The 26,151-nt window shown below is 36.3% G+C and overlaps 1 protein-coding gene across 10 annotated transcripts in view; it reads right to left on the bottom strand.

Annotated features, from left to right (window-relative positions):
- heph (polypyrimidine tract-binding protein 1 heph) overlaps positions 1-26,151 on the bottom strand; it is a 366,239-nt gene that overhangs the window by 261,978 nt on the left and 78,110 nt on the right. For all 10 annotated transcript variants that reach the window (XM_036370223.2, XM_036370225.2, XM_070105823.1 and 7 more), the window contains one exon: positions 20,021-20,116. In XM_036370223.2, coding sequence (XP_036226116.1) covers positions 20,021-20,116 — 96 coding nt within the window. The remainder of the gene's footprint in view (positions 1-20,020; positions 20,117-26,151) is intronic.

Here is a 26,151-nt window from a genome sequence, read left to right as displayed (position 1 = left end):
TCTTTGCTGTCGCAGCTATTCTACTTGCTTATGATAGCCCTGTGTGTGTGTGTGTGTCTTTATTATTTTTGTTTTGTTTTTACAGTCATTGTAATTTAAATATAAATCTATATTGATATCGGTAACGGTAAAATCGTGCGACTCATCTACATTCAGAGCCGACAAGGCCTGCAGTTGCTTTCCTAACACAGACACGTTTTATTTGTATTGCGGTGTCAATGTATCAGTGTGAAGTCTCGTAACCAATTTATTTTGTTAGAGCTTGTGATGGTGTTATTTGCCTTTTTAGGTACGATTATTTTTATGTGTGTATGTATATATGTTTGTGTGTGTAACGCTCTCTTCTATGCTTTTTTTTTATAGTTTAGTATCGTTGTTGTTGGCCAGCGCTTATCGTTTGCCATAAAGCGTTTAATTTAATACGTTGAATCTATAAATACACATATGCATAATAATACACATAACCCATACACACACATACATACGCAATGCATATAAAAACGCAGTCGTAAAAAGCTTTTCATTGACTCTCGCGGGCTAAGCTTTATAGTACTGAAACACCCTTCTCTAATTTAGAAGCTCTAGTACGAGCGAGTCGAATATAATCGAACTATGAAGTCATAAAAGCGATTTCAACATCAAACAAAATAAGCGAGGTATTGAAACTAATAACAAAAAGTATCAAGCGAGGTATGTTTCAATATTATAGAGGTACAAAATTTAACTACCGTGAGGACTGGAATAATCTTATCGCGAAAGTGGAAAGAACTTTCAAAGCAAGATTAGAGTTCCTTATGTGAGCGACACAACAGCTCCAAAACCAAACAAATCGTCTCTTTAAACCACAGTGATGCTGTGAATATCTTTGAAGATGGTACTAACAGCTCAAATTAATTTAATTACTAAGTTAACTCGTATTAAAACTTTTCAAAAATATATTCTTAACAATTCTCATCTAAACTACTTAATAGATATTTTGTAAATCTTCCTGCGCGGTATCGCCATTTTTTGCCTTTACCATCAATACGTCATTCAAAACTTTTGACCCATCTCCGAAAATCTCAAAATCAAAAATTCTTTCTAAAAATTTTCTTTACTATTCTTAATATAACCGTTAGCTTTTGTTTTGTCGGGACCTTTAAGCTGATGCCTAGAAAATTCGACATTAACTTTCTGTTAGCTTTAAAAATAAAACATGCTTTTTCTACATCCTTGTTTCATGCATTTTTCATCTCTCAAGAGCTCGAAAATTTCGGTTTAAGATACATCGTCATCATCCAAAATTGCAGTTCTCTCAATTGTTTTTAGTACTTTTTATTACTTAATTAATTTTAAATTATTTTGAATGCTTGAAAAATATAACTGGAACAAGCCTCGTTTAAATCCAATCAGTGACGTCAAAACAAAAAACATTCCCAGCCGACTATCTTCAGAATTTTACAACAAAAATCGCATTACTTGAAATGTTTGTTTTCCTAAAGCGAAGTCGCTGAGACAAAAGCAGCGCCTGATAAAAAAAAGTTAACAGTTTTTTTCTATTAGCGGTCCACTCTCGGTAGGCAATTCTTTGCAAGCTTTTATAAAAGAATGTACCTGAAAAGATTAGTTCTAATTGTCAACAATACTCTCACTCTCTACCATCTTAAATCTCAGTGTGCCTAAAGGATCTAGGAAAGCTATAAGTTTTGCGGGTAAACTAATGGGCCTCGCCGCATTTGTTTGAATATTTATACTCTCACATCATTTAAAACTTGAGGTTGGTAATTATAATACCTTAGCTCTGTTTTGCTTCTATAACCATTAGACCGCCAGCGCACCTGAAAGCAGATCTGTGCCTTAACGACTACACTCCGTCTAGCTGCATTCTCGGTGGTGTCTTAAAACATGCTAGCACTTCGCTAAGTAAGTATTCTCCACTAACTAGCTCACGTTTTTTGGCAATGGAATGATAACATAAACATACTTGTAAGTATATATACAGCAAGGGAAGCATGTATTTTTATGAAGGCGATAAACTATAACACACGCTTAGTCACATTTCGAAATAATTATCCTCATGAGTGAAGTCTTATGCTTGGAAAAGGAGCTAGACATTTATTGATACGGAAAGTTGTTTGCATACTTGCGGTCCCTGTGTCTTGTTGTGTCACACATGAAGCTTTCTAATAGAACCGGTGGTTCAAGCGGCGTCCATTGCTGCTGTGGCTTGAGCATATACTAACAGGCCTAAAAACCCATAAAAAGGGGTAATAATGTCAAGGGAACAACATACTATAACTTTTGTTGTGAAAACAATAATAACAAACATGTGAACCGAAGTCTAAGAAACTGCTTTACGAATGAGACATTCACACATCAGCGCAGATGTTGCAAGGGGTGGGGGTATGTGTAACGGCGGCTGCAAAAATTATACTCAAACGCTGATGACTGTATTACTCGTAAGTAGAAGAAGAAGAAGTCGACAGGAATGGCAGTAATATGCCTGATATGCCTGATATGCCTTTGTCCCATTTATTACCGAGACGTGTAAGGGTATGTGACCCACTCACGCTCCAATTTACATAGCATTTACGAGCAAAGTGTTGTGTAAATAAAGTTGCCGAAAAGACAACAGCAACAACAAGTTGCGCGTAATTTTCCGAACTTTTCGGTTTATTTATTTATTTTTATTTTTTTGTTAGATGACTCCATACAAATGTGTATGTGTGCGGGTACGTATCCGTATGTGTGTTGGTTTTTATTGCAAATTTATAGGCTTGAACGCAAATAAATCTGTAGGCTTTACAGTTACACGCGTTTGGGCGCTGTGCCAACTTGATGGCCGCATGTTCGGCGGAACACATTTCCCTCCACATATGTGTGTTTGTGTATGCATCAGAGACTCTTCGAGCTGACGCTTGATGCATGCGATGGGGTGGAACCGCAAATATGCCTGTTGAATCACAACTGTCGCCGCTGACACAATATGGACATAATTTCTACCGGATCTCCTACGTGATTGCACACGCCGGGCCATTTGTGTTTTTAATGTCGCCGAAAGTGCTGAAATTCGAGTGTGTCATCTAATGTTGTGCGGTAATCTCTGGAATTTTATGCAGGAGTAGAAATCGTGCGGATCCTTATTTTCTTTTGTACCGTACAGGTGCGTTGGAAAGCAAATTATATAAATGAAAGGGGGCTATTACAGCGCACATGCATTGTGTCGAGGGAATCAATAATTTTGTGCGTGGAATATTAAGTTTTATTTTTAAATTATAGCAGAGTTAGGATTTCTACAAAATATTAGATGAAATTTCAGTCGCTGATATTTCATTACTCTCATTCAAGCATAATTTTTTCTTGGTTGCATCCACAAACCACAGACTTAAGAACCGATTAAAATAAAATATGACCCCACTTGTCCTAATATAGTTATCTAACCTCACTATCAGCCGCATTGGATTACTTCTGAATAAAGCCAGTTTGTATACCAGGCCATAACAGAATCGCAGGCAACTTTAAAATTGATGACTTGACAAGGGGCAGGGCAACTCAGCATTACTGTCGTTGGAGAGCTCCGCTGTTAATCTGTGCGATCGCAAGATCCATCTGACCTTATGTAAATCACAAGAGACTAAGCGAGCTTTTCGCCTTTTAGGGGTTCAAACTGGTCATATCCTATTAGTGCCCATGCGGTAACTCTAAACATATTCACGAATGCCAGTTGCAGAAACTGCTTGGCAGAAAACGAGGTAGAAACATCTCAACACTTTCTTTCTGACAGTCCCGCTTTTGCGAAACGAAGACTAAATCACTTTGGATCTCATATCTTTAGACATCCAGCTGAGCTAGCGGAAATATGAATTAGACGCCTAAGCAGTTTTTTAATGGATACAATTCGCTTTAACGACACTTTAAATCTAATAACTACAGTTTTTTTCTAGTTTCAGCGAATTTCTATATTACCCGTTGCTCTGTTTTAGAGGTTTCCGCAAGAAAAACTTCATGGAAAATTTTTTATGGGTTATCGTGTAGAGATTTTTAACGCAACCTCGATCAAAGAAACAAAGCTTGAGAGATTTTGAGATGTGAAGTTCTGACAAGCATGATACCCTCTCAGTTCGGACGGCAGTACGTCACAGATAAATTCCTCAAAAGTCATTTAAACATCAGAAGAAACTAATTTTATCGGAAAGCGTTTAGTTTGCTGTGTAGCCGCTAAGGTACATAACCTTATGTATTATACTTGTAGTTGTGAATTTTGTACCTGAATTTTATCGAACACAATTATCGATAAAATCACAGAGAAAACAATGAAAAGTAACGACCCCGTTTTTACTTAATTCATCATTCGATTTTAAACCTCTTACGAGACCTTTGCGATATGGAGAAGAAATTTTTTTGTTTTCCACTTCAGAAGTAAATTTTTTTGTAAGCAATATACAGGGTGCGCCATATTTAATGTTAGTATGTAAACATTGAACTTCGACAGTTACTAAACTATTAGGTTGATCAGAGTTTTTCCGAAAACCACAACTCAGCACAATTCTAAGCAGGCTTTACACCGATGATAAGCAAAAATTTCATAGAAGAAAATATGTTGCCGAAAAATCAAAAAATTAAAATTGACGTTTACATCTTTCGGAGGATTTCAGAGCTATTTTCTATTATATTCTTCTTTCCATAACTACATATATGCCCAACAACGTACACACAAATACTCACACGCACAAATATGCAGCAACTTTATGCTGATAAAATATGAGGCAGAAAAACTGTAACCATATCATTACCATAACAGAATAACGGAATAACAGACACGCGGTACAAATTGTAATTACAGCAATTACAAGCCGCCGATTACAACAAGCAATGGGCCGACACAGAACACTTGTAGTCGTGTCATGCGTGATAGAAATTAACAACCCTGCATGTATGCGCAACAACTACGACAACAGCAAAAGCAACAAGCGCACAAAGCAAAAGGAGGACTTCTCAACATACAGACTTCTTATAAACGCCAAAGCCAATGCTCTGGCAAGAATTGCAAATGCGAACGATACTGACACACTCATTTATTCGAGGTAATATTTTTCGCTTTATAGGCAACACAAAATATAACGGAATATTTAAACAGCATTTCTTAATTAATTCTTATTGCTTTGTGCATAGATGCCAAAAGAATGCGATAACCGAGCAGCACAAAAGGAATAAATCTACCAGCCGAAGGAGACAAACTTCTCTTGCCACAAATGTACATTTCGTGTGCGGAAGGAATTAAAATTAAGAGCAACAATAAAGATGGACAAAAAAATAGCTAAAATATGAAAACAACATGCGCCAGCCTTGTACAAGTGATAATGAAGTGAGTTGTTGTTATTGTTTTGCAATAGTTTCACAGGAGTTTCTTAATCCCACGACGCACACACACACACACACTTTTCAATGTCCAGCAAGTTTGTTATGCGGTCGCAATATTTTACACTAAAATTCAATACAACGAAAGGATAAAGGATAACAGCACACTTGTTTAAGTGGCAGCGTCATTAATATCAATTACCGGCTGGCAAGTTTAGCCAAAGGGCACACGCCGCGCTGTGGTAAGTAGTAGGCATACTTAGCCACCGTGGTTGTTAGTTATCCCTGGCGTTGTTTAACACACTCATATGTCACGTGGTTTTATTTATGAGCGCGTATTGGGTAGCAGGCAACTAGGATGTTGTTTAGCGATTATAAGCTGCTGGTCCGCAACAGCAAATTAAGTAGAAGATCGGAATACACTAGTGATTCGCTAAGTTGCAAGTAAAGTCTTGTAGGGTCTAAACCAACAAGTAAAAGAAAAGAAGTTAAACAAAAGGTCAAAATGTAATCAACAAAGCAACGAGCGGGATTACGCTTTCTTGGAAGCAATTGTTTGCTATACAGGGTGCGTCAGAAGGGGTTGTTGATAAATTTACGTTATTTAAAAAGCGTAAAATATAGATGAGTTTTGAGATTTACAAAATAATGTTATACAAATGGAATATAACGTTATAACTGAAAGTCGAATTTAGCGTAATCAAAAATCTATGGTTAATTCGAAGTCTAGAATTTGATCAACATTATTTAAAATAACACAATATTTCTGTGGGCAGTTGTGTAGTGATTTTAATCGTTTTTTTTATTATGCATATACATAGCATATCGCATGTACATGAATTTAAGAATATTCTCTGAAAATTTTAAGTTGATCCAGTTTCGGAGATTTAGATATTTTCAATACTAATTTCGACTTTTTAAGTCAAATATTTTCACAAAAGTCTACTCTCTTCGAAAAAAATTACAAAAAGCGCGTTTTGTCTGACTTGCAAGTCCTTAAATTAAGTATTGCCTAGAATTGGGCGCGTTTAGTTTAACGAATATTAATTAGCATAGTCGCACTCCTAAACAGTAATAATTGTCAGGCAAATGTTTAGGGTAAATTTAAGCTGTTTAAACGTCTAAAAAAATAGATATTAAGCAATTATTTGTTACGCTCACACAAGCAAGTCACATAAGAATATATTTATTTTCAGTTTAACAAAAACGTTATATTTTAAAAAACACATTGAAATTTTGTTTTTAATTTTAAAAATATAGTACCTGGTTTTTAGTTTAGTTTTTCATATTAAAACTTTTTAGTTAATTTGTGTATATTTTTTCTGATCAAAATTAATAACTATATATTTTTTATATTAATTTTTATTTTTACATTTAAAATTTTATCAATGATTCATAATCAGAAAATTAGTTTCGAAAACCTCTCAATTGTTATCAAAACGCATAAAATTAAAAATGTTTAGGCGATTTGACGATAAAACTCAAATACCAAAATTTGTATTAAATCCATTTGTACTATAAATCAGCGTTATAAGAATTTCTTTTACATGTGTAATCACCTGCTAAAAATACTAATTTAAATTAAATTGTACATATTTGAGCATTACATAGCTTCCAGCGTCAATAAAAACAAGTTAAAGGAAAATTGTTGCGAAAACTTTTGGAACACCCTTTAAAATAGCGGACCTAGCACTTTCGAGCATTAACTCAACTTAAGTACATTTCATACAAAAGACTCACAAAATTATCCATACATATAAGTACATACCTATAAGAACCCAAGCAGCAGGTTGCTTCACTACAAATGTTACGTATACGCACCGTTGTATGCCGCTACATTTGATGCTTATGTATTTGTTACCAAATATATATGACGCTACCATTTGAAAGGTGCACTGCTTCAATTTTTCAACAAAAGTTATTATAGTTTTTGTTGCAGTTCGCCTGTTGCATTGTTGCACGATGACAATACCGACATCATTCATGGCAACAACCCCTCCGCCGCCATGCGCTTTCACCAACGGATGTCACAACTTTTTATTGTACTCGTTCTTTTCTTTTACTTTTGTCTTGGCGTTGGCACAAACTATACAAGTATGCATGTGTGGTTGTATAGTTCAGTCACTGTTGTGGCAACAACAAAGCGCAGCGACACTTTGCTGTTGACTTTGGCATTACAGTTCAATGTTTATTTTCGCGATTTTCTACTTCAGCAAAGATTTCGCACACTTGTGTAATTCTTGACACACACACACACATTTGCTTCTACAACTGGCGAATTCTCCTAGCGTTCACTCATATGTGGCACTACATATGCAACTGTTGCATGCCGCACTCCTTCGCGCACACACACCCACATACAAGCAGACATGTGTGAATGTACTGTTGCTGCATGGTGTCTGTGCAAACACTGGCAACATGTGCACTACAGCCATTTCTTGCAGCGTGCAACATGGGTTCGGTCGTGCGCCAGAAGCTGGCTCGCATGGTGTCTTTGTTTAGCACCGCGGCAAAAGGAGCACGCCACGAGGACACGAGGAGAGTATGATATACAACAAGGTTAAGTCTTGTTGACCAAACGGCTAAGATAAATATACACGACGGTGTGTGTGTGAATGTATACACCATAAGCTAGACGCGTGTTTCTCAGAATTGCGAATAAAGAAAGTGAGGCAAGGGTGGCTGCGGGTAGTGAGAAAGTGTCAGTAGAAGCAGTAGCAAGAGTACAAGCAATGTCACTGTTTTCGGAAGGTGTTGAACTGTGATTTCGTTGATAAAAGCATACAGTTTTAAAGTAATTCTTTACAGTTTGCAAGTTTTTAGTTAGTTAAGATTTAAAACCAAAAAATTAGAAATACATAATTAATATGCTTCAAAACCTTAACTAATATTTTCGCATTATGCATAGAGGCGACTTGTATGTTTATTTTTTCAAGGTCAAACTTATAAACTCTTTTCAAATTCGAAGATCAGAATGTATATGAAATAATACATCAAAAAATAATTTAATAGTGAGTAAGGTAATGCAATATATGGTTCCGACTCAGATCGAAAAAAAAGTTAAATGAGAAAACTCTAATCTTGATAAGCAATCTAAGCTCATCTATGTTAATCCACTAACATGAAAATGAAATCCTAGAAAATCGTCGAATCCACACACAGATCTCAAGTAAACAGCAAACTCGAAAAAAGAGGCGGTGTAGCAAGCTTCCATATTAATTAGCATCTAATCAAAATTGACTACGCGCGCAAATCTAAACGATGGTAAACTTTTTCCTAGATCCGTACAATTTATTTTATATTCGATATGACAATTAGGATGTGTGTGTGTTTCAGCTGTTTACGACGCGAAAAGTTTATCTGGCGATTTTTACTTTTCCAATGAAATCACGGCTACGAAATAGTTTAAATTGTTGCATAAGTGTTTTAGGGAGTCCACTTTATCAAGAGCACAAGTATTTGAGTGGACGAGCATTCAGTGAGGGTCGTGAACTCATCGAAAACTTGTCCCATACAGGTCGTCCATCCACCTCTGTTAATGTTAATAACATAGAAAAAGTTCAAGAAATAGTGCTTGAAAATCGTCGTATTTTCATTGGAGGGGTAGCAGAGGATCTCAACATCTCTTATGGATGGACTCAACACATTTTGGTTAATGTTTCGGGTATAAAGCGTGTCAATGCTAAACTGGTACCAAAAGACGTAAATCTTTGCCAAAAACGACGTCGATTAAAGGGTAGCAAAAGAGATATTTGACAACGTGCCTGAGGACCTTTCATTCATTAAACACACCATTTCTGGTGATGAACATGACATCGAAAATGTCCAATAATTTGGTGAATGGCGCTTCAAAAATAAGTCAGCCGCGGCTTATAAGAAGTGTATGGAAAATTGGATTAAGCGTTGTCATGATTGTGTTGGCTCAAAAACCTACTTTTCAAGTGTTAATAAAGGTGTTATTAATATAGTACGTTAAACTGTTGTTGTTTTCCTGTCCGGGTAAAATTTACAAAAAAAAAGAGGTGCTGAATCAAGTCAAAACAAGACTATTGAGACATATAACACATTTAGAACGAGGAAAATGTTTCTAGATTTCTTATAGACTTTAAAAGGGGTTGTTTTGGGTCCAAAGGATTACGAAAATAAATATATGCTAAAATATTAAGATTCTCCTTAGCCGTAACCTGATATAACAAAAACATGATTGTAGTAACGAATATAATCATTGGTATCACTTAGCAGTTATTTCAAGGTACAATATTTCAACAGAAAGTCAGCTATTCATCATATACGAAGTGGGTTCAAAAAATAAGAGGCATTTGACAGTTAAAATTTCGCGGGTTTAGAGAGTCCAATTATCAAAAAAAAGTTTATTATTATATGTACATGCCCCTGAAGTATGATAAAATTTCCAACTGTATTCATTGCTTAGTTTGTCTTTAGCAGCAGCTAAGGTTAGACATGTTTTTATGAGCTTGACGATTTGTTTGTTAAAAGAAATGGATCAAAGAATTTGCTCGTGAGTCCTTGGTCAAAAACAATACTTTAACGATGCCCCAGCCTCCATATTCGCCAGACTCCGTGTGACTCTTTTCAATTTCCAAAAATAAAGAAAACTTTAAAGGGAAAACTTTTAAGCTTAGAGGACATTAAAAGAGCATCACTGAAAGAGCTAACGGCTATCTCATAAATCGAGTTTGAGAAAAGTTTCGACGATTGGTACAACAGCTGGCATAAGTTCATAATATCGAATGGGAAAATTTTTGAAGGTGACAACACTTAAGTAGACAAATGAATGACTATTTTTTTTTTTTTGTAAACAAATACAATATATTAATTGGAACACTTGAAAGTATCGTTACAATGCAGATGGTAATCACGCTTAAACAAAATACCTTCAAACTATAAGTACTAATTGGATCACATCTAAGCATATTAAAAAACATACACATCTCTCTCTCTCTCCAAAACAAGGTTGAGAAGAATATATTAAATTCCAAAACTACACAAATTTAGTAATTTTTATTCTCATAACGCCAAAGCCAATAAAGACTCCAACGAAAGCAACCGCGAGCACAAATGACATTAACTTCAAGCGCCGTAAGATTCATAAGTAATTTTTAAATAAGTGCTCCGGCTGAGAGGGCTCACCGCTATCGACCGTAGATGCTGGACAAAAGAAGACGAGAGCATGGCATACACACACACTGATGAACGAGCGGAAGAGGCTTTTTAATATATACGAAAGGTAATACCCACAATCGAGGAATGCTAACACTTATGGCGGACTTAAGCGCAACGACAACAACTATATAGCATATATTGGGTGAAGACGCAACAATGTTGCAAGAAAAGTTATGGAACTTTGATAAACGAAAGCAAATATTATATAAAGGAGATGACAAAACGGCAAGCAGTTGAGGAAACAGCGAAAGGAGGATGCTGTAAGTGTTTGTGTAGTCGGGTAGAGAAGTCAGTAGAATATTAAGAAAATTGCGACAGGTAAAAGTATTTCATGCAAAGAAATAACAGAAACTAAATGAAAAAAGCATGCGCTGAAGTGGCAGTGAAGCGCGAGCGAAGTTGGGGTAGAGTGCCAAGAAAAATCGCTGTAATAAACTGCGAATAAAATGTAAGGGAAAGCTATAAAAATAAAATTTAAAAAAACATATGAACAAAAAAAGCAATAATAACAGGCAACATAAGCAAATATAAAAAGAGAAATATGAAACAATTTGAGGTAAGCTGCCACTCACGGGGCAGCGCGACGACTCACCAACAAGGCACCTGCCTGCAGAGGGTATCCAGCAACTGCCAAGCAGCGACGAGTGCGAGACACACAAAAGTACCCACCTTATACAAATGTAACTTGTGTTGATAGCTACGCATGTACGTTTATCTGTGCAAAAATGTAACGGCATTGAGCACGACGCACAACAGTAAAACCAACCACAATGCGCTGAAGTGGTGCCGCGAGGCCGCGCGCAATACGAATGAGTGGTTCTTACGTAATATAGCATTGCGCGCAAACATAACTTAAATTATTAATAATAACAAAAGCCAACGAGCGGCAAACGGAAAAGAGGAAATCAAAGAAAACAGGAAGGATGGTGAAAGAAAACCCGTTATTCTACAGTTAGCAGGAAAGGCGATCTAAACGAAACGAGTGGCAAAAAGTTCAGCGCGCATGAAAGTTGTAGAGCGCGCATGGAGCGTTGTTGCCGCAACAGAGCTTTGGTCTAAGCCTTTACAGTTCGCTGGCAAAGCGGATGTGGATCGACAACAGTTTGCCCTGCCGAGTGATATGACAACAGTGTGGCGATTGTATGCGGGTCACAGGGGGCAATGGGTATACAACGGAAGCAAGTGCTTTAAAATAACTTTAGCGCGCCACAAACACACACACACACACAAAAGTAGCCATAGATAATACTTCATACAAGTGCGCGCGCTTTTACTGAAGCATACTTTTGAGCGTTTGCATTGACTCAGCAGACTACGCACACAAAAACATATATATATTGTATATATATATAGCCGCATATGCTGGCCATTGTTTTCTTTTATAGCGCACACAAAAAATATCTTAAAATAATAATAAAACAATAATATGCGCCGCGTTGTGTTCGGAGCGCGCGTATATACGACTTTGACGCGTTGGCTTGCGCTCGCCGCTATTTATTAAAAATTCGTTACGTTGTTTTAGTTTCACTTTTTGTACACCTTTTGCATACGCGACTTACCTGTAGCTACTTCTGCGTCTCACCCTCCATATTTACTTTAATGATTTATGCACACGCGGTCGAGTGAATTTCCGTTGCCGCGCGACAAGCGCGTTTGACGCTGGCAAGCGCTGGCTCAGAAGAAGTTGAGCGGTGTCCTGAAATCGCGCGGTGGCGGTCAGCACGTTTAAACAAACACATTTCTTGCGGCGTAGCAAGTATTTAAGCCGGCGCATGATATTAATAATTATAAAAAGTAAAAGAATTACCCATACCTTCGTCAAAACAGCTCGTAACTAGCTGTGTTGTTGTCATTCATTTGGTATTTGTACACATAAGGCTATGGATTTTTCAGCCAGCCATTAACTTAAAGAAGCTCAAACCAATATCGCATCGAACAGCCAGAGAAATAATCGCATAAGCCCCGCATTATAACTAAACCCAACCACTGTATTATTTACCCTTTTAATCTTCATCAAATAATTCGCTTATTAATCATATTCTCTTTAAGACGGCTAAGAGAAAATCAAAAATGTATTATCAATAACAATTTAACGGCATTAAAGTCACTGCTAAATTTTTTTTTTTTTTTTTTGTTTACTCTCATAAGCTTAATGGTTGTCTGCATAAATTCTGCTTTTTTTTATTCTCAAAGGTAACGAAGGACGACAAGCTTAATTGGCGCAGCCAGAGCTTACAATAATTGGTATTAATTCGATTTATTAATGTGTACTTAATTTTTAATTACGCCTTGAAATACAATTTTTTTCTTCATGACTTACTATTGCCTGCCTGTGCTTATCGCCGACAGGCGTAAGTGCTGTATGTAAAGTTGAAAAATATTTATACAGTTATGCAAATTTATTTTGCGCTTCAAACGCACACAGAATGGGATAAAATGTGGAGGGAAAAAGTATCGAAAGCTTTAAGTCGATTTTAAATCGATATTTTTTAAACTCATAATTGCTGATTTATTTCAAACTTTAAGCAGACTCTTAATAATAAATGCATTATAGCTTTATTTGGAGCATGTTTGCGTACTCGTATTGCACGTTTACGGCTCGTGTGTAACCCGACTGTTCACCATACGACAAAATTATGTGAGGGTAATCGAAGAAACTCGATCATATTTTAAGTGGTTTTTGGTATTCTCAGAAAATTTGTAGATGACCCGGCAAATCGACAGACTGTTCTCAGAGTCGATGAGGAAAATTTCTCCAAAACTGCTGAACCGGTCGACTTGAAATTTTCACAAGATCTTCTATTTGTCATGAACGAAGGAATAATATTTTTGATAGTAATTTCGATTTTTTACACCACTCTGAAGGGTAAATTTTTTCATTTCACAAAAGATTACTTTTTTGGCAAGACCCCATTTTGGCGCAAACAAATCAAAAGAACTAGTTTTTCGATCATTACCGATATTTATCTATTATAATATTAATTTTTATTTCAAGATCAAGAGAATTCAAAATTTTTTAAAATGAATCACGGGTTATCAAATTACATTGAACTCGGTAAATGCACATTTTTTATTTTTATATTAAGTAGACTACTGTAAATCTAGTCGTAGACTGCCTCTTAAAAAATACATTGAAAAAATGCGTTCCTCCAGTTTTGCAAGCAAATATAATTTTCGAAATTAAACACCACTCTCTCTCTTGTGAGCAAAATTCAACGAGGGTGATAAATGAGACTCAGTCAAACTCAACGGAGTTCTCTAAGGCATATGCTATGAGCATATTTTTAAACCATCTTAATTCATATTGTCTGTAGAGAAGCGCTTGTTATGCAGCAGAGGCACGAACTTATTAACCAGCAAGTAAAAGTCAAGCGCTCAATCAAATAGGCAAAATTTTTAAAACTGATAAACATAATTATTTTATATCAAACATTTTGAATTGCAATTTTTTATATCGGATGTTTTATTAGTTTCCAAGAACAATATATCGACAGAAGTTTTCAAAGCTTACAAACCTTTCGGCATATAGCAGGAAGCTTGAATCAATATGACAACAGAGATATGTTTTTATTATTGTCCAACAATGTCTATTGACAAACAAACAAATTGATTTTAAGAGTTTACCGCTCAGTAAGTTCAGAACTCTATTTTTTGGATAACAAAATGAGGCAAGTTTTAAATTGAAGGAGGAGCTGACGATATATATTACAATTCTATTGGAGACTTGAAACAAGAAAAATTCTCATCTGTTCATCTCAATTCTTCTCCTAAAGCCACTCAGAGTTATATGATTGCTTTATAAAAAAAAAAAACAACACACTAATTGTTAAGGAAATTCAAATGTTTTCTTTATTTAATGTGGTTAAGTTTTGAATATAACCTCATTCAAATGGCCTCCACGACTTCTTTTGAAGGAACGAATCCGACAAACCCAATTTTCGAGTACTTTTTCCACTAAATCAAGTCGTATGTCATGAACAGCACATTCAATATTGACTTCTAAAGCTAGAAGAGACTCTGGTTTATTGCTAAAGACCAATGACTTCAAAAAACGCCATAAGAAGCAGTCTAATAGTGTTAAATCACAACTTCTTGAAGGCCCTTCAATGTCACAATTTCTTTAAATTATCAAATCTCCAAACTTTTCTCGCAATAATTCGGTTGTTGCACATGTTGTGTTGTGTGGCACGTAACCTTGTTGGAACCAGACGTTGTCAAGATCAACTGCTGTCAATTGCGGTGACGGTGTCGCCAGCTTCATTTCGAAGGACTACGAACCGATGATTCCACCAGACCAAAAACTATACCAAACTGTCAATTTAGATGAATGTAATGGTTGTTCATGAATAAATTGTGTATTTTCTTCGCACCAGAATCGACAGTTTTGTTTATTTATTCGACGAATAGCGAGCACAGGTTGACGATTATTACGACCCATTGGAGAGCGATTATTTCGATAAACGTTGTTCCTGCGTATATCTTTTTCACGATGAAATTGTAAACATTACTGAATAAAATTAAAAAAAAAATTATAGATCATGAGATATTAAAAATTACCGAAACGACACTTGGAAATCATATCATCCCTATTGGAAAACCCGATATACACCTTAGAAAATAAAACTGTTACTATGAGAGCCAAATCTTCTTATTTCAAAGATTTCAGTCCTCTTGGCGATAACGAAATTATGAGTATCTTAAAATGTCCGGAAAGATGAGGCAGCCTGAATTGAAGCCTGTAAACGAATTTAGTTCACCACATTCACATATTCACATTTTAAGCGCTAAAAACTGCCTAAACAACCATTAATTGCATCATAAACGTGTCACTTTTTCAATATATTTTCACCTGTGGATACCTAATGATTTCCGACATGATTTATGTGCTGTAAAGAACTCAGCTGTGCCTAACTAATACTTCTATAAGAAATGTAGTATAATTACCTCCGACAAGAAAGGTGAATAAATTAACCAAACATAGAAAAAGACCACAACCACAAAATACCTAAAAAGTATCTACTAGAAAAACGACAGGAGTTACGATAAACGAAAGAATACCGAAAAAATAATGACAGTCGGGCAATAAAAGAAAAGCAGTGGCAAACGAGCGTTTGAGCACTTCAACCGCAATTGATTAATACAATTTCAATTTTGGCTACACTTAATGTGTCATCATTAGTCTTTTGGAGCGGACGGCATGCAATGCTACCCACTTCCACATGCGCGTTTGTACCAATTTGCTGGAAAAATTGGTGTTGTAAACTTTGTCAAACTTGTTGCACGCACAAATTACAAGCAGAGCCAGAAAACAAAAAAAAAAAAAAAAATAGCAACAATAAAAAGCAGAAAAACACGCTTGACAAGCATGAAACGATCAAAATGCGAAAACAAACTTCGACGAAGGGTAAAAAACAACAGAGCAAATTGCAATCGTGGTGCAGATGGAGGTCAATAGGTGAGAGGAGCGAAGGTCTGTCGTAAGTAGTTGGAAAAATCAGTGGGAAAAAAGGGATATTTATCATGTTGGCATTGCTTTTACTTTTCCGTTATTGTGGTCGTGTGAAACTTATAACCGCTGTCGGACAACACCGACTGCCGACATTGCTCCTGTGGCTGTTGCTGTTGTTGTGGTTGTGCGTGTTAGAAGTAGTAGTCGTGGGTTGTGTCAGCAAATTGTGGCCACTGCAAACTGACTGGCCGTTTTTCCTTTAAGCCACAACCAACACAGGCAGCCGCACTTTAAGTACGGCACAAAGGAAGTGTCAACAGCAGCTGAGTCCGACTTGGCCCGCACTGCCAGCCACGCAGGCACAGGCTGAATGGCTGGACTGACTGGTCGGTTATTAATTTCTACGTTTCAACAACAACAACAACAACAACAATAACAGTAACAGCAAACGAAAAAACAAACACACTTTTAATGCTAACAAAAGCATGAATGCTCTGTTGCCGCTTAATGTGGCACACATGCATGTGTGTGTGTGCCGTGTCTCAGGACGCTTGCACACGCACGTACACTTCTATACGCAATGAAAAAACGCAAACTAATTTCACAACAACAACTAAAAATTACAAAAAACAAAATGGTTAGCAGAATCAGTAGCAGCGAGCAGCACTCTGGCTACGCTTGGGAGAGAGAGAAATGTGTTGCATCCACACAGCTTGCGGTGTGGCATACAGAAAGAATCATTTGTAAATCTTGCAATGCAACAAATTAAAAACACATTTATATTGGTTAAGAAATTGTATTCTCAGTGGCAATATTAAGCGTAAAAAGCGCAAATATGCCGAGAGGAAAGAAAAGAAAAGAAACAAAAGAGAAATACACATACTCACAACGGATGAGTAAACTGGAGGTGACGAGTGTAAATGATTGTTTGTCTATAATGGCATAGATGATGCATCACATACTTAAATACATAAGTAAAGAAAGGTGTTTGTGAGAAGAAATCTATATATATATATATACTATGTGTGTGTGTGTGTGTGTGATGTGCGCGTTTGCGACTAACAACCGGTAGATTGAACATTACGTTATTCCTAATATATCAAGCTAGGATTGAAATAACGCCTGAATGTAGTCTGTAGACAATAGAATTGAAGTCTTACTCTTGAATTAAGTAGTAGCTTTAGCCAGTGAATTTGTGAGCGTGGAATTTTTCGTCAAAAAAAAAACGTAAATAATTTTGAAATACTTAAATTGTATTATATAATTCATTGAAAAGAAATTTTCCTCAAATGTATTCATACGTGAAAAGAAAAAAAAATTTCCTAGAGACGATTGAAAAACAAAAAAGTCATGAGCTGTTCTTCTTCAGAAAGAGAAGGTAGAAACTACTTAAAAAAACAAAAGAAAATAGTTAACTGCGCACGAAATTATAATACCCTTCACAGATGTATTTCTTATAGCATAAAAGATATAAAAAAAGTTTTATTTTATTTTTAAAGTTTTTTTCATTTACCGCGATATCTACAAGAAATTTTGCATGGGTTATTGCCTAAGACAATGCGGCAATCTGCGAAGAAATCGTTCAGATCGGATAAATATAGCATATAGCTGCCATACAAATTGAACGAAAGGATTCAAGTGCTTGTATTGAAAACTTCTTCATTTGATCAGATATCTGTCCAAAGGAACGGTGCAATCCTCCGAAAAAAAAATGTTCAGAGCGAGTCACTATATCATATAGCCACCATCAGACTGGCTGATCAAAATCACATTCTTTTAATGAATAATTTGTATTTGTGAGAAAAATTGTACTCATATATTACTCTATAAGCTGAAAATATTTTTTTTTTTTTTTATGTAGAAGCTCTTAATTTTCTTATACTCCGCCATTTTGCTCTGTCTTATGGAGTTCTTATTCACTTATTTCAAAGCTAATATAAAACGAATGGTCGGAGAAAATTAGGATAGATAAAAAGCAAAATTGAGAAATATTTCTTTGTCGTAACAAACTCAACATCACGCACTAGGGAGAGACTTACACATCTTACCAGAAAGATATTAAGATGCGACTTATATTTTTAAAATATATAAAACACTGTGTTGAGTAAATTTAACTTAGAAATATACTAAAATTGAAAAGAGTCTCACAATTTCCTAAATTCGAGTCAATGCAAACGAAGTCCATGCACATAGCGGTTGGCACCCAAACAAGGATCAAAAATTACTATACAGTACTTAAATAATGCAATGTCATTTTCATAAATCACAAACCATTTCTCAAGCAATGAATCGAGGTGAAACCTAAGCAGCGGGAAGATGAAGCAACAACAACGACCAACCAATGGTAGAGCAACATTTGCAATGTTAATGCATTGCACTAAGTGGCCAGCAATATATCATTGACAGCGGCAACATTTACACAATCAATGCGTTTGCATATTTCTCGAGCGTCTTCAACCCTTTCTCAGCGGGATCACGCCAAAGGCTGCTTAGAGAAATCATCAACTATTCCGCTGCACTCCACCACTTCAGCAACTGTGGAAAATCAACTTAAGCTTCAACTTTGCGCACAGCCAAATGTAAAGTGCTCGGCCATCAGTCGACGGAGGAGACGTTAATGAGCGACCATTACGCGGACAATGCGGTTTCCGTCGCGAACCGGCGCTATCTTTTCAACGCTCAAATGTGTTATTTAAAATAGATTTACGTTCGTATACGCGCGTATATGTATATATGTATGTGTCGCGCAATGTAACGTATCTCCAAGTGAAATAAATATTCTTGCAAGCTGTTCGTGGCACAAAAACACACACACACACATTGAATAAAAAATTAACCCGCATTTATCAAAAACACTCACACAACGCTTACAAAATTACGCATATTCCCCACTTCTCGCCGCAGTTGCAAGCATAAATTCCACTTGTCTTACCTCAACGCTTGAGACGAAGTAGTGCAAAGCATAACGGTCCAACCAAAAAATTGTTTTACACCCCATTCAAGTGGGGAGCGACACTTATGGCATATTGCCATGCTGTTACATATTTTTGTTGTTGTTGCTATTACACTCACACGCCTCCACCGACACTTATTCGGTCGCTGACATCTTATCATTGAATGTGACATCATTATTTTGCGTTTTGGGTCGGGAAAGGCAAGTTCTACACACCACTGAGCACACTCCGCCCAAGGAATTTGTTGGCAAAGTGTGCAGTTAAATGTCATTAAAAAATGATCACCCTGTATTATATGGTTTTCTTATTGTCATCTCAAACTGAGCGTCTTTTGAAATCGGACAAACACACAAACATATGACAATACATACTTAGATGCTGTCACTTGATTTGGCATCATGAAATATACTCGCCTCAACTCACACACACACACACTTCGTCATGGGCATATGCTATGGGACAACAAAGCAGTCAGAAGACATATTATTTACAACAAACATACTTGTAGTAAAAGTGAACGGTTAGTAGCCGCATCAGTGTGTGTTTGCTTTGTAATACACACAAATTACCGGCGGAACGACATGTAAATGGGCGCAAAACGGCCTCAGTGGTCGTCCTCATTCCCGTGGCACTTCTAATTCGTTGCGGTTGTCTTTTAATGGGCCAAAGTACAAAATCGGCCACCAGGGCAACACTTGTAAATAATGCTCGAAGAACACATTTTGAGCTCATAAATATGGTTTTATTGGAAAAATATTTATGCACCATATTAAGTGTGTACTGGTGGTTTGAGACCAGCTTTAAGCCGATGCCTTAGTATATGTTATACCAAATGAGGTCAAGTTTGAAGTCTAAAGTAGGTGGAGTGTAATTAATAAAGCGCTCTTATTTACCGCCCTAGTTCATAAAAAAAAAGTTCAGTCATAAACGCTATACAAACTTATATACTTGTAGTCCAAAGCTAAAGCTCAGCTAAAAAATATATATTTTTCTAAAATTCACATTAACAATTTACTTCTTAATTTACCTATTATATTATTTACGTTTAATCTCCAATATATCTATTTAATTTATTTTAATAAAAATTCATACATACCTTAACACCAATATGAACCGGTGAAAAATCACTGTGTAGTGCTGAAGTCAATATAGGTAATGGCATGGGAAGGGGGCAGGACATCATGGTCGCTACCTGAAAATAAGAAAACATAAATTATTTATACTTATATAGATTGTTTATTTTAAACAAGGTATAGACCTTAATAAAATTCTCGCGCTATACAAGTTGCTGATTTATAATAAAAACCAAAAGTTGCACATTATTGGTCTTTAGCGGTAGATGGTAAAATTAACCTCAACCTTAGTTTAAAATAAGAAACAAACACAATTAGGATTTTAACTTGATTTCGATTGCACAGTTGCCATACACTATATGCTATAGTGGTACGATCTCAACAATTTGTTCAGAGATTGTAGCGTTGCCTTGAGCGATAATCTGTGGTAAATGTCGTGAAGTTATCTTGTGAAATAAAAAAATGTAAGGATTTAATTTTAATCGGTCAGTTCGTAGGACAGCTTGACGGTTCCGCCAAATGAGCGGCTGCTTGGAAAGAAATGGACGAGTGCAAAATTTTAAATGGATATATTTCGGGATTTGGCAATCTGGCAGCTTACAACTTTATCGTAAAGTTTGACATGTTTGATGTTATACAATTCATACTCAGAACGTTTTGACATGCGAGTGCTACTTGTGTTGTTTACAGTAACTTAGAATATTCATCTCGGCCAAAAAATATATTTAAATCGCGAACATTTTCGCGCGCTTAATTGTTACAACTTTCGACATGGACTAACTCAGCAACGGTGCATCAATGAACTTGATTCAACTTTTGCCGATGACTCCATCAAGGACCAGTGTTTAACTATAGTTTGGTGAATTCAATCGAAGTCGTAGATCATTCCACGACGAATTTCAAAAAGGTTCGTGTCGATTGGTCGAGAGAAATGTTAAAAAAAATACGATAGCGGTGCTTCGAAACACGTCTACGACAATGTGACAGGTGATGATTGGTCATTTAACGCATATTCAACAGCAGTCGACTGTACGGGTGCTTTAAGATGAGCCGAATCCAACAAAAAATGTTCACGCACGAAGCACTTCCAAGCAAATGTTTGCCTGTTTTTGTCGCAACCATACCACTAGAAAAACGTAGAACAGTAAATTTTAAGTGGTACACAATCATTTGTTTGCCACTTGTCTTACAAGAAAGCAGGAAAACCAACCGCCGAAGACCGATCACTCTTCACCACGACAATGCGAGCTCTCACACATCGACTGAAACAACTGCATTTTTGAGCACTCAAAACAGCGATTTGATGAGTCATGACTTCCCGTGTTTAAAAAATTAACAAGAGATCAAAGTTTTCGACACCTGAGCAGGCGGTTGATGCGTTCGGAACGCTTGTTTTAGAGATACCTCTATCAGAGTGGCAAAAGTGCTTCGACAATTGGTTCTTACGCTTGCAAAAGTCTATAGATCTTAATGGAGAATATTTTGAACAACAATAAAACGATTTTCGATGATTAATATTTGTTTTTGTTCTCTAAACGCGAAATTTAAAAGGAAACCCTTGTAAACAGATTGGGAGATGGCGATGCCTAAACCGAGTCAGCTCGTTATGCTGACCTTCAATATGTGTATTTTATAAGCTCTTCCACGTTTCCTTCTGAGAGTTGCAAAATTTCAGGGAAAAACCTTAAAATAATTTCTCAGAATATAATATGTCAGATCATTGGCTAAACGATTTCAAAATTAACAATGGAGGTGTTGTAATAAATAAAAAAAAAAAACGCCGGCCGAAAACTGCGACGTCCCACTAAATCTGAACAAAGAACGATATACGAAATGAATATATCCTAAAAACGATTGTAAAAACGGTGGTTTCTTTTAATCTGCGGAGGATCTTGCTTTGGAGAGGGAAATACATAGTGTGATTACTACATATACTAATCTCGTTGATTACTATTTTACATTAAATTGTTTGTGATCAAGTTGAACTCCGGCAAGATACAGAACTTAGGAAAAGTTTTGTTAAAGGAAAGGGTTGCAACTGTAAAAATTAGAAGCAAGTTTTTTAGGCAACCAAGAGAAAAATTATTATTAGTATGGAAAACTTGTTTTTGTTAGAGCAGTTTTTACTTCTAAACACCATTACCATTATGGAGTTTAGCAAAAATTAACGCGCTATAGTACTGATAATACTCTAAAAAGAACCGTGCGACTTGATATCGCAGTTTTGTATTGTAGTACGAACAAATACTACTTGTAACTACTTTTGTACTACTATGTATTCCATAAGTTTGAACCTTCGTATTATCAAAATTATTAAAACACATTAAACTCGGCCGTCTTGCCTCTATAATTGTCAACGATGAATTGCACACTCAACCTGCGTTGGGAACCTGTTACAAGCGCGCATTTCACTCAGTGCACTGACAAATGATGTTGCTGTGCAACATTGGCGCACACGCATTTTATTGCAACGTTGATGAATGGTTCTGCGGTTGCTGCCACTGTTGCAACGATGTTGCAGCTCTAATTTCCGCAGATCACTGCCACCACACATTGTTGTCATATGTTTGCTGCATGTAGTAGAATACGACTTGCCACTTTACTAAAATGACAAATCGTGCAGATGTTGCAACAACAGTGTGGCGTGCGCTTTCAATGGCAACAACGATGAATGCGCCCTTTGTTGCTGCCACATTCGCGTATTTTATGGAATCTAATGCTGACACATGCCACCCCAATGCAGAGATATATTCATATATACATATATACATACATACATGCATACCTTCACCAACAGCACATCTGCGCCACAACGCCACCGTTAACAATTTTGTGCAATCATTGTTGCGCTCATTGTTTGGTTACGTGTGGGGGGCGTGACGACATGGATGTCCCGTTTTTGATAGCATATCCAACAATTCCCATTTGCCGACAATCAACGACAAAGGACACTTGTGATTCGTGAAGACCCTTTTTGCATTATTCATAATATGTTGCCACACAAATTTATTTATAAATGCAAGTGCCACGCCAGTTAGAGATACTTGCCTCAAAGGCTGCTAAATGCGAGCGCTGCATAAAGCCAATTTCACCCGAAATCCGCATGCCACGCACTTGCCACATGCTACTTTGCCATTTGCACAGTATGCGCATATGAAATTTAGTTTGCCATTTGGGTGGCAATAAAGTTCGAAATGAGAATTCACTGCTTGCAACAAGGCATTAATGCGGCGAAATGCGCATCCTTCATCAAGTGGCTGACATTAAAAGTTGTCATAAAGTCAGCTGGATTGACATGGTGGCAAATTTTGCCGACGCGCTTCATAAACTTGCAGCGCATGTGTGCGTGTGTGTTTGCATATATGTGCAACATGTGTCCGCCACAAGTAGCGCCAAAAAAAAATCAACCAACAACTGCTTGCAATGTTGCAGCAGCGACGCAGCGACACACACACACACACAGCGCACACTAATAAACCTGCGTCGACTGATTGACTGACTGCTGAGCGCGAGACTTCGACTGACAGTCATTAATCCGCGTGTGCGCATTTTTTAAACCAGACGACGCACACATACACACACAAACACATATGTATATACATATGCGTTCATATGCATGCGCCTGCTGCACTTTTGTAGTTTACTGCCGCTGCGGCAATAAACTTAAATGAGCCCACCAGCAACAACAACGCCGGCCGCCCATTCTTCATTCAACAGTTTTCTTAATAATTTTCGCTCATAAATTTTGAATGTGGCACAAACATACTGCTGCTACGCCGGCACTCAGCCATGCAGCACAAGTGTGTAAATTTCATGGCATGCACATATTTGTGGCATGCTGCAATTGTGCTAAATATAACGGGGTATATATTCGTGTGCTTTTTTGTTGCTGCAATCTGCTGTATGGCAGACAGCCTTGGCCCTTGTGCTGCGAAAACGCAGCTCTGGCAGCTTCCAAAAGTGAAAAATAAAAAAAAATTATGCATTTTTGTGAATGGAAGAAAAAGAAATATTTTCGTCGAATTTCAAGGCAGCTTTAAGTTGGTGCAGTCAGATATGATAGGAAAAGGAGGGATATGGAGTTCCGTTTTTTTTTTTTTTTTTTTTGTAGTTTTGTTTTATTATAACATCATTCTCATCCAATCCTCAGAAAGCAGATATTTACCAAATTTTCTCTTCTGGTGTACCTGAAAAATTTCTTGGGTTTTTCGAAGAACTTTGGTTGGATACCTTGAACTTAATAAATAAACGCTTAATGCGGTTCCTTAGTTCAAAAATAAATTTTGATTTTGATAAATACATGAAAATAATTCTTGAAGCAAAGCGTTTCGATAATTTGTTCCACACGATTACTACTAAATAACATTACTGGCCTCGTTACTTTCCTAATCTCTCGAAATTCAAAACCAAACGGCTTGTCTTGTATTCTCTGTGTACATTGCAAATTGAAAGTGTTGAGACCTTATTTCACATCATAAAATACAAAAACAAAAAAAAAAACACACTTAGGGCACAAATTAATTTTTGAAAACTAATTAAACACAGACGAGGTGGCTGCATTTGACTTCGTGTCCACTTGTCACAACACCGTAAAGCTACACCTGAAAATTCTTTTTGTATGTCAACGTTGACACATTCTAAAATTGTTGAGGGCTGTCACATTTTTTTTTTTTTGTTGTACGTTTTGTGTGGTCTGAAATTTAATTACATACATACTCGTACTTAGTTCGTGTGCATTACTTGGGTGGTCGCATGCGGTCGGTTGTGAGGAAAATTAGTTTATTTCAAATGCTGCTACAACAAAAATTAGTAAAAGTAAACTAGCAAATAACTAAAGATCAATTGATAATATCGATTGGAAAATGGTTGCAGAAAGTTCGCGAAGAAGGAGTCAACCATAAATCAACTAGGATTCGTCCGATCAGAAATTTGAAGATATACTGGATACGAAGAGCATATGACAGCGTCTGTTCGCTAACAATATTGAAAGCGTCTTAAATGTGTCAAGAATATTTTCATTCTTCTCAGCGAAGACCATCGCATGAAGTTAGAGATGGTATAAGCTTCTTCGTTAAGTTTTTCGCAGATCTCCAGAAAATTACAATGACCGGAGCTACTACATAACAATTGTTTATACAAGAATTGGAAAACCATTTACTAAGCTCATCGCCCAGAGTTTTTTTCAGCGTGATATCGACAAGTAAGTGGCAACCTCGTAAACAAGATTTTATACAGCGTTTCTTTTTCTTTTAGGATACCCTTAAAATTGCTATACAATCCAATGTAAACGACATAACTGTCATAGAAGGTTTCTTCCAGATTATAACATTTTTACTTCAGTTATACAGAAAAATCAGATCAAGGTTGCCACATGTATAAAAAATATATAGAAAATGATAATTAAAATTGCGAAAAAATGTCATTTAATAAAATATTAATACAAAGAAAATTATATTAATAAAAATACGGAGTTGCCACATATTCTGCCATTACTTTTTTTCACACGCTTCATAATAAATTTTGCTATATTGTGAGCAAGAAAGTTTACCTATTTGCAAATACTTGCAGTTAAGTATAACTTGCACAAGGTTGCCACCCAGACACAATTTCCAAAAAGTTACTAAAAATTTAGTATAATGTCAGTGACAATAAAAATTTAACCATTTGCAAATAATTGAATAAATGTATAACTTAGATAAGGTTGCCACCTTGATTAAATTTTAAGAGCTAGTAACTTAAAAATTTAAAATAGCTTCAATGACACTACAAATTAAAATTTATAGAACTTTGATTTGAAATATTTAAACAAATTATAATTCTGTTAAAATTATAAAATTTTCAATTCATAACGCTGCCACCTGATTTGAAATATTTAAAAAAATTTTTTGAAAATTTGCAAACAGTAGTTGCTAGATAAAAGCAAGAGCAATAAGAGCAATTTAAGTATTTGTACATGTTTTTAATACTATATACGATTTTCTAAAATAAATTTTTAAGCGGGTGTTCTGGTCTAGAAATAAAAAAAAAATTTTCGAGATTCGAGAATATGCCTACAATAAGATTTTTCAATTCAAATAATTTTCGGAGATATACAAAGGTATTTTGCAGACCCGGCATCCATACCGTTTCGACCGGAACTGAAACTTTAAATGCG

The sequence above is a fragment of the Bactrocera oleae genome, chromosome 2 (genome assembly GCF_042242935.1).
Source record: "Bactrocera oleae isolate idBacOlea1 chromosome 2, idBacOlea1, whole genome shotgun sequence".
In the NCBI taxonomy this organism is placed as follows: domain Eukaryota; kingdom Metazoa; phylum Arthropoda; class Insecta; order Diptera; family Tephritidae; genus Bactrocera; species Bactrocera oleae.
The sequence above is the reverse complement of the archived record's forward strand: the minus strand, read 5'-3'. Positions and strand labels throughout refer to the sequence as shown.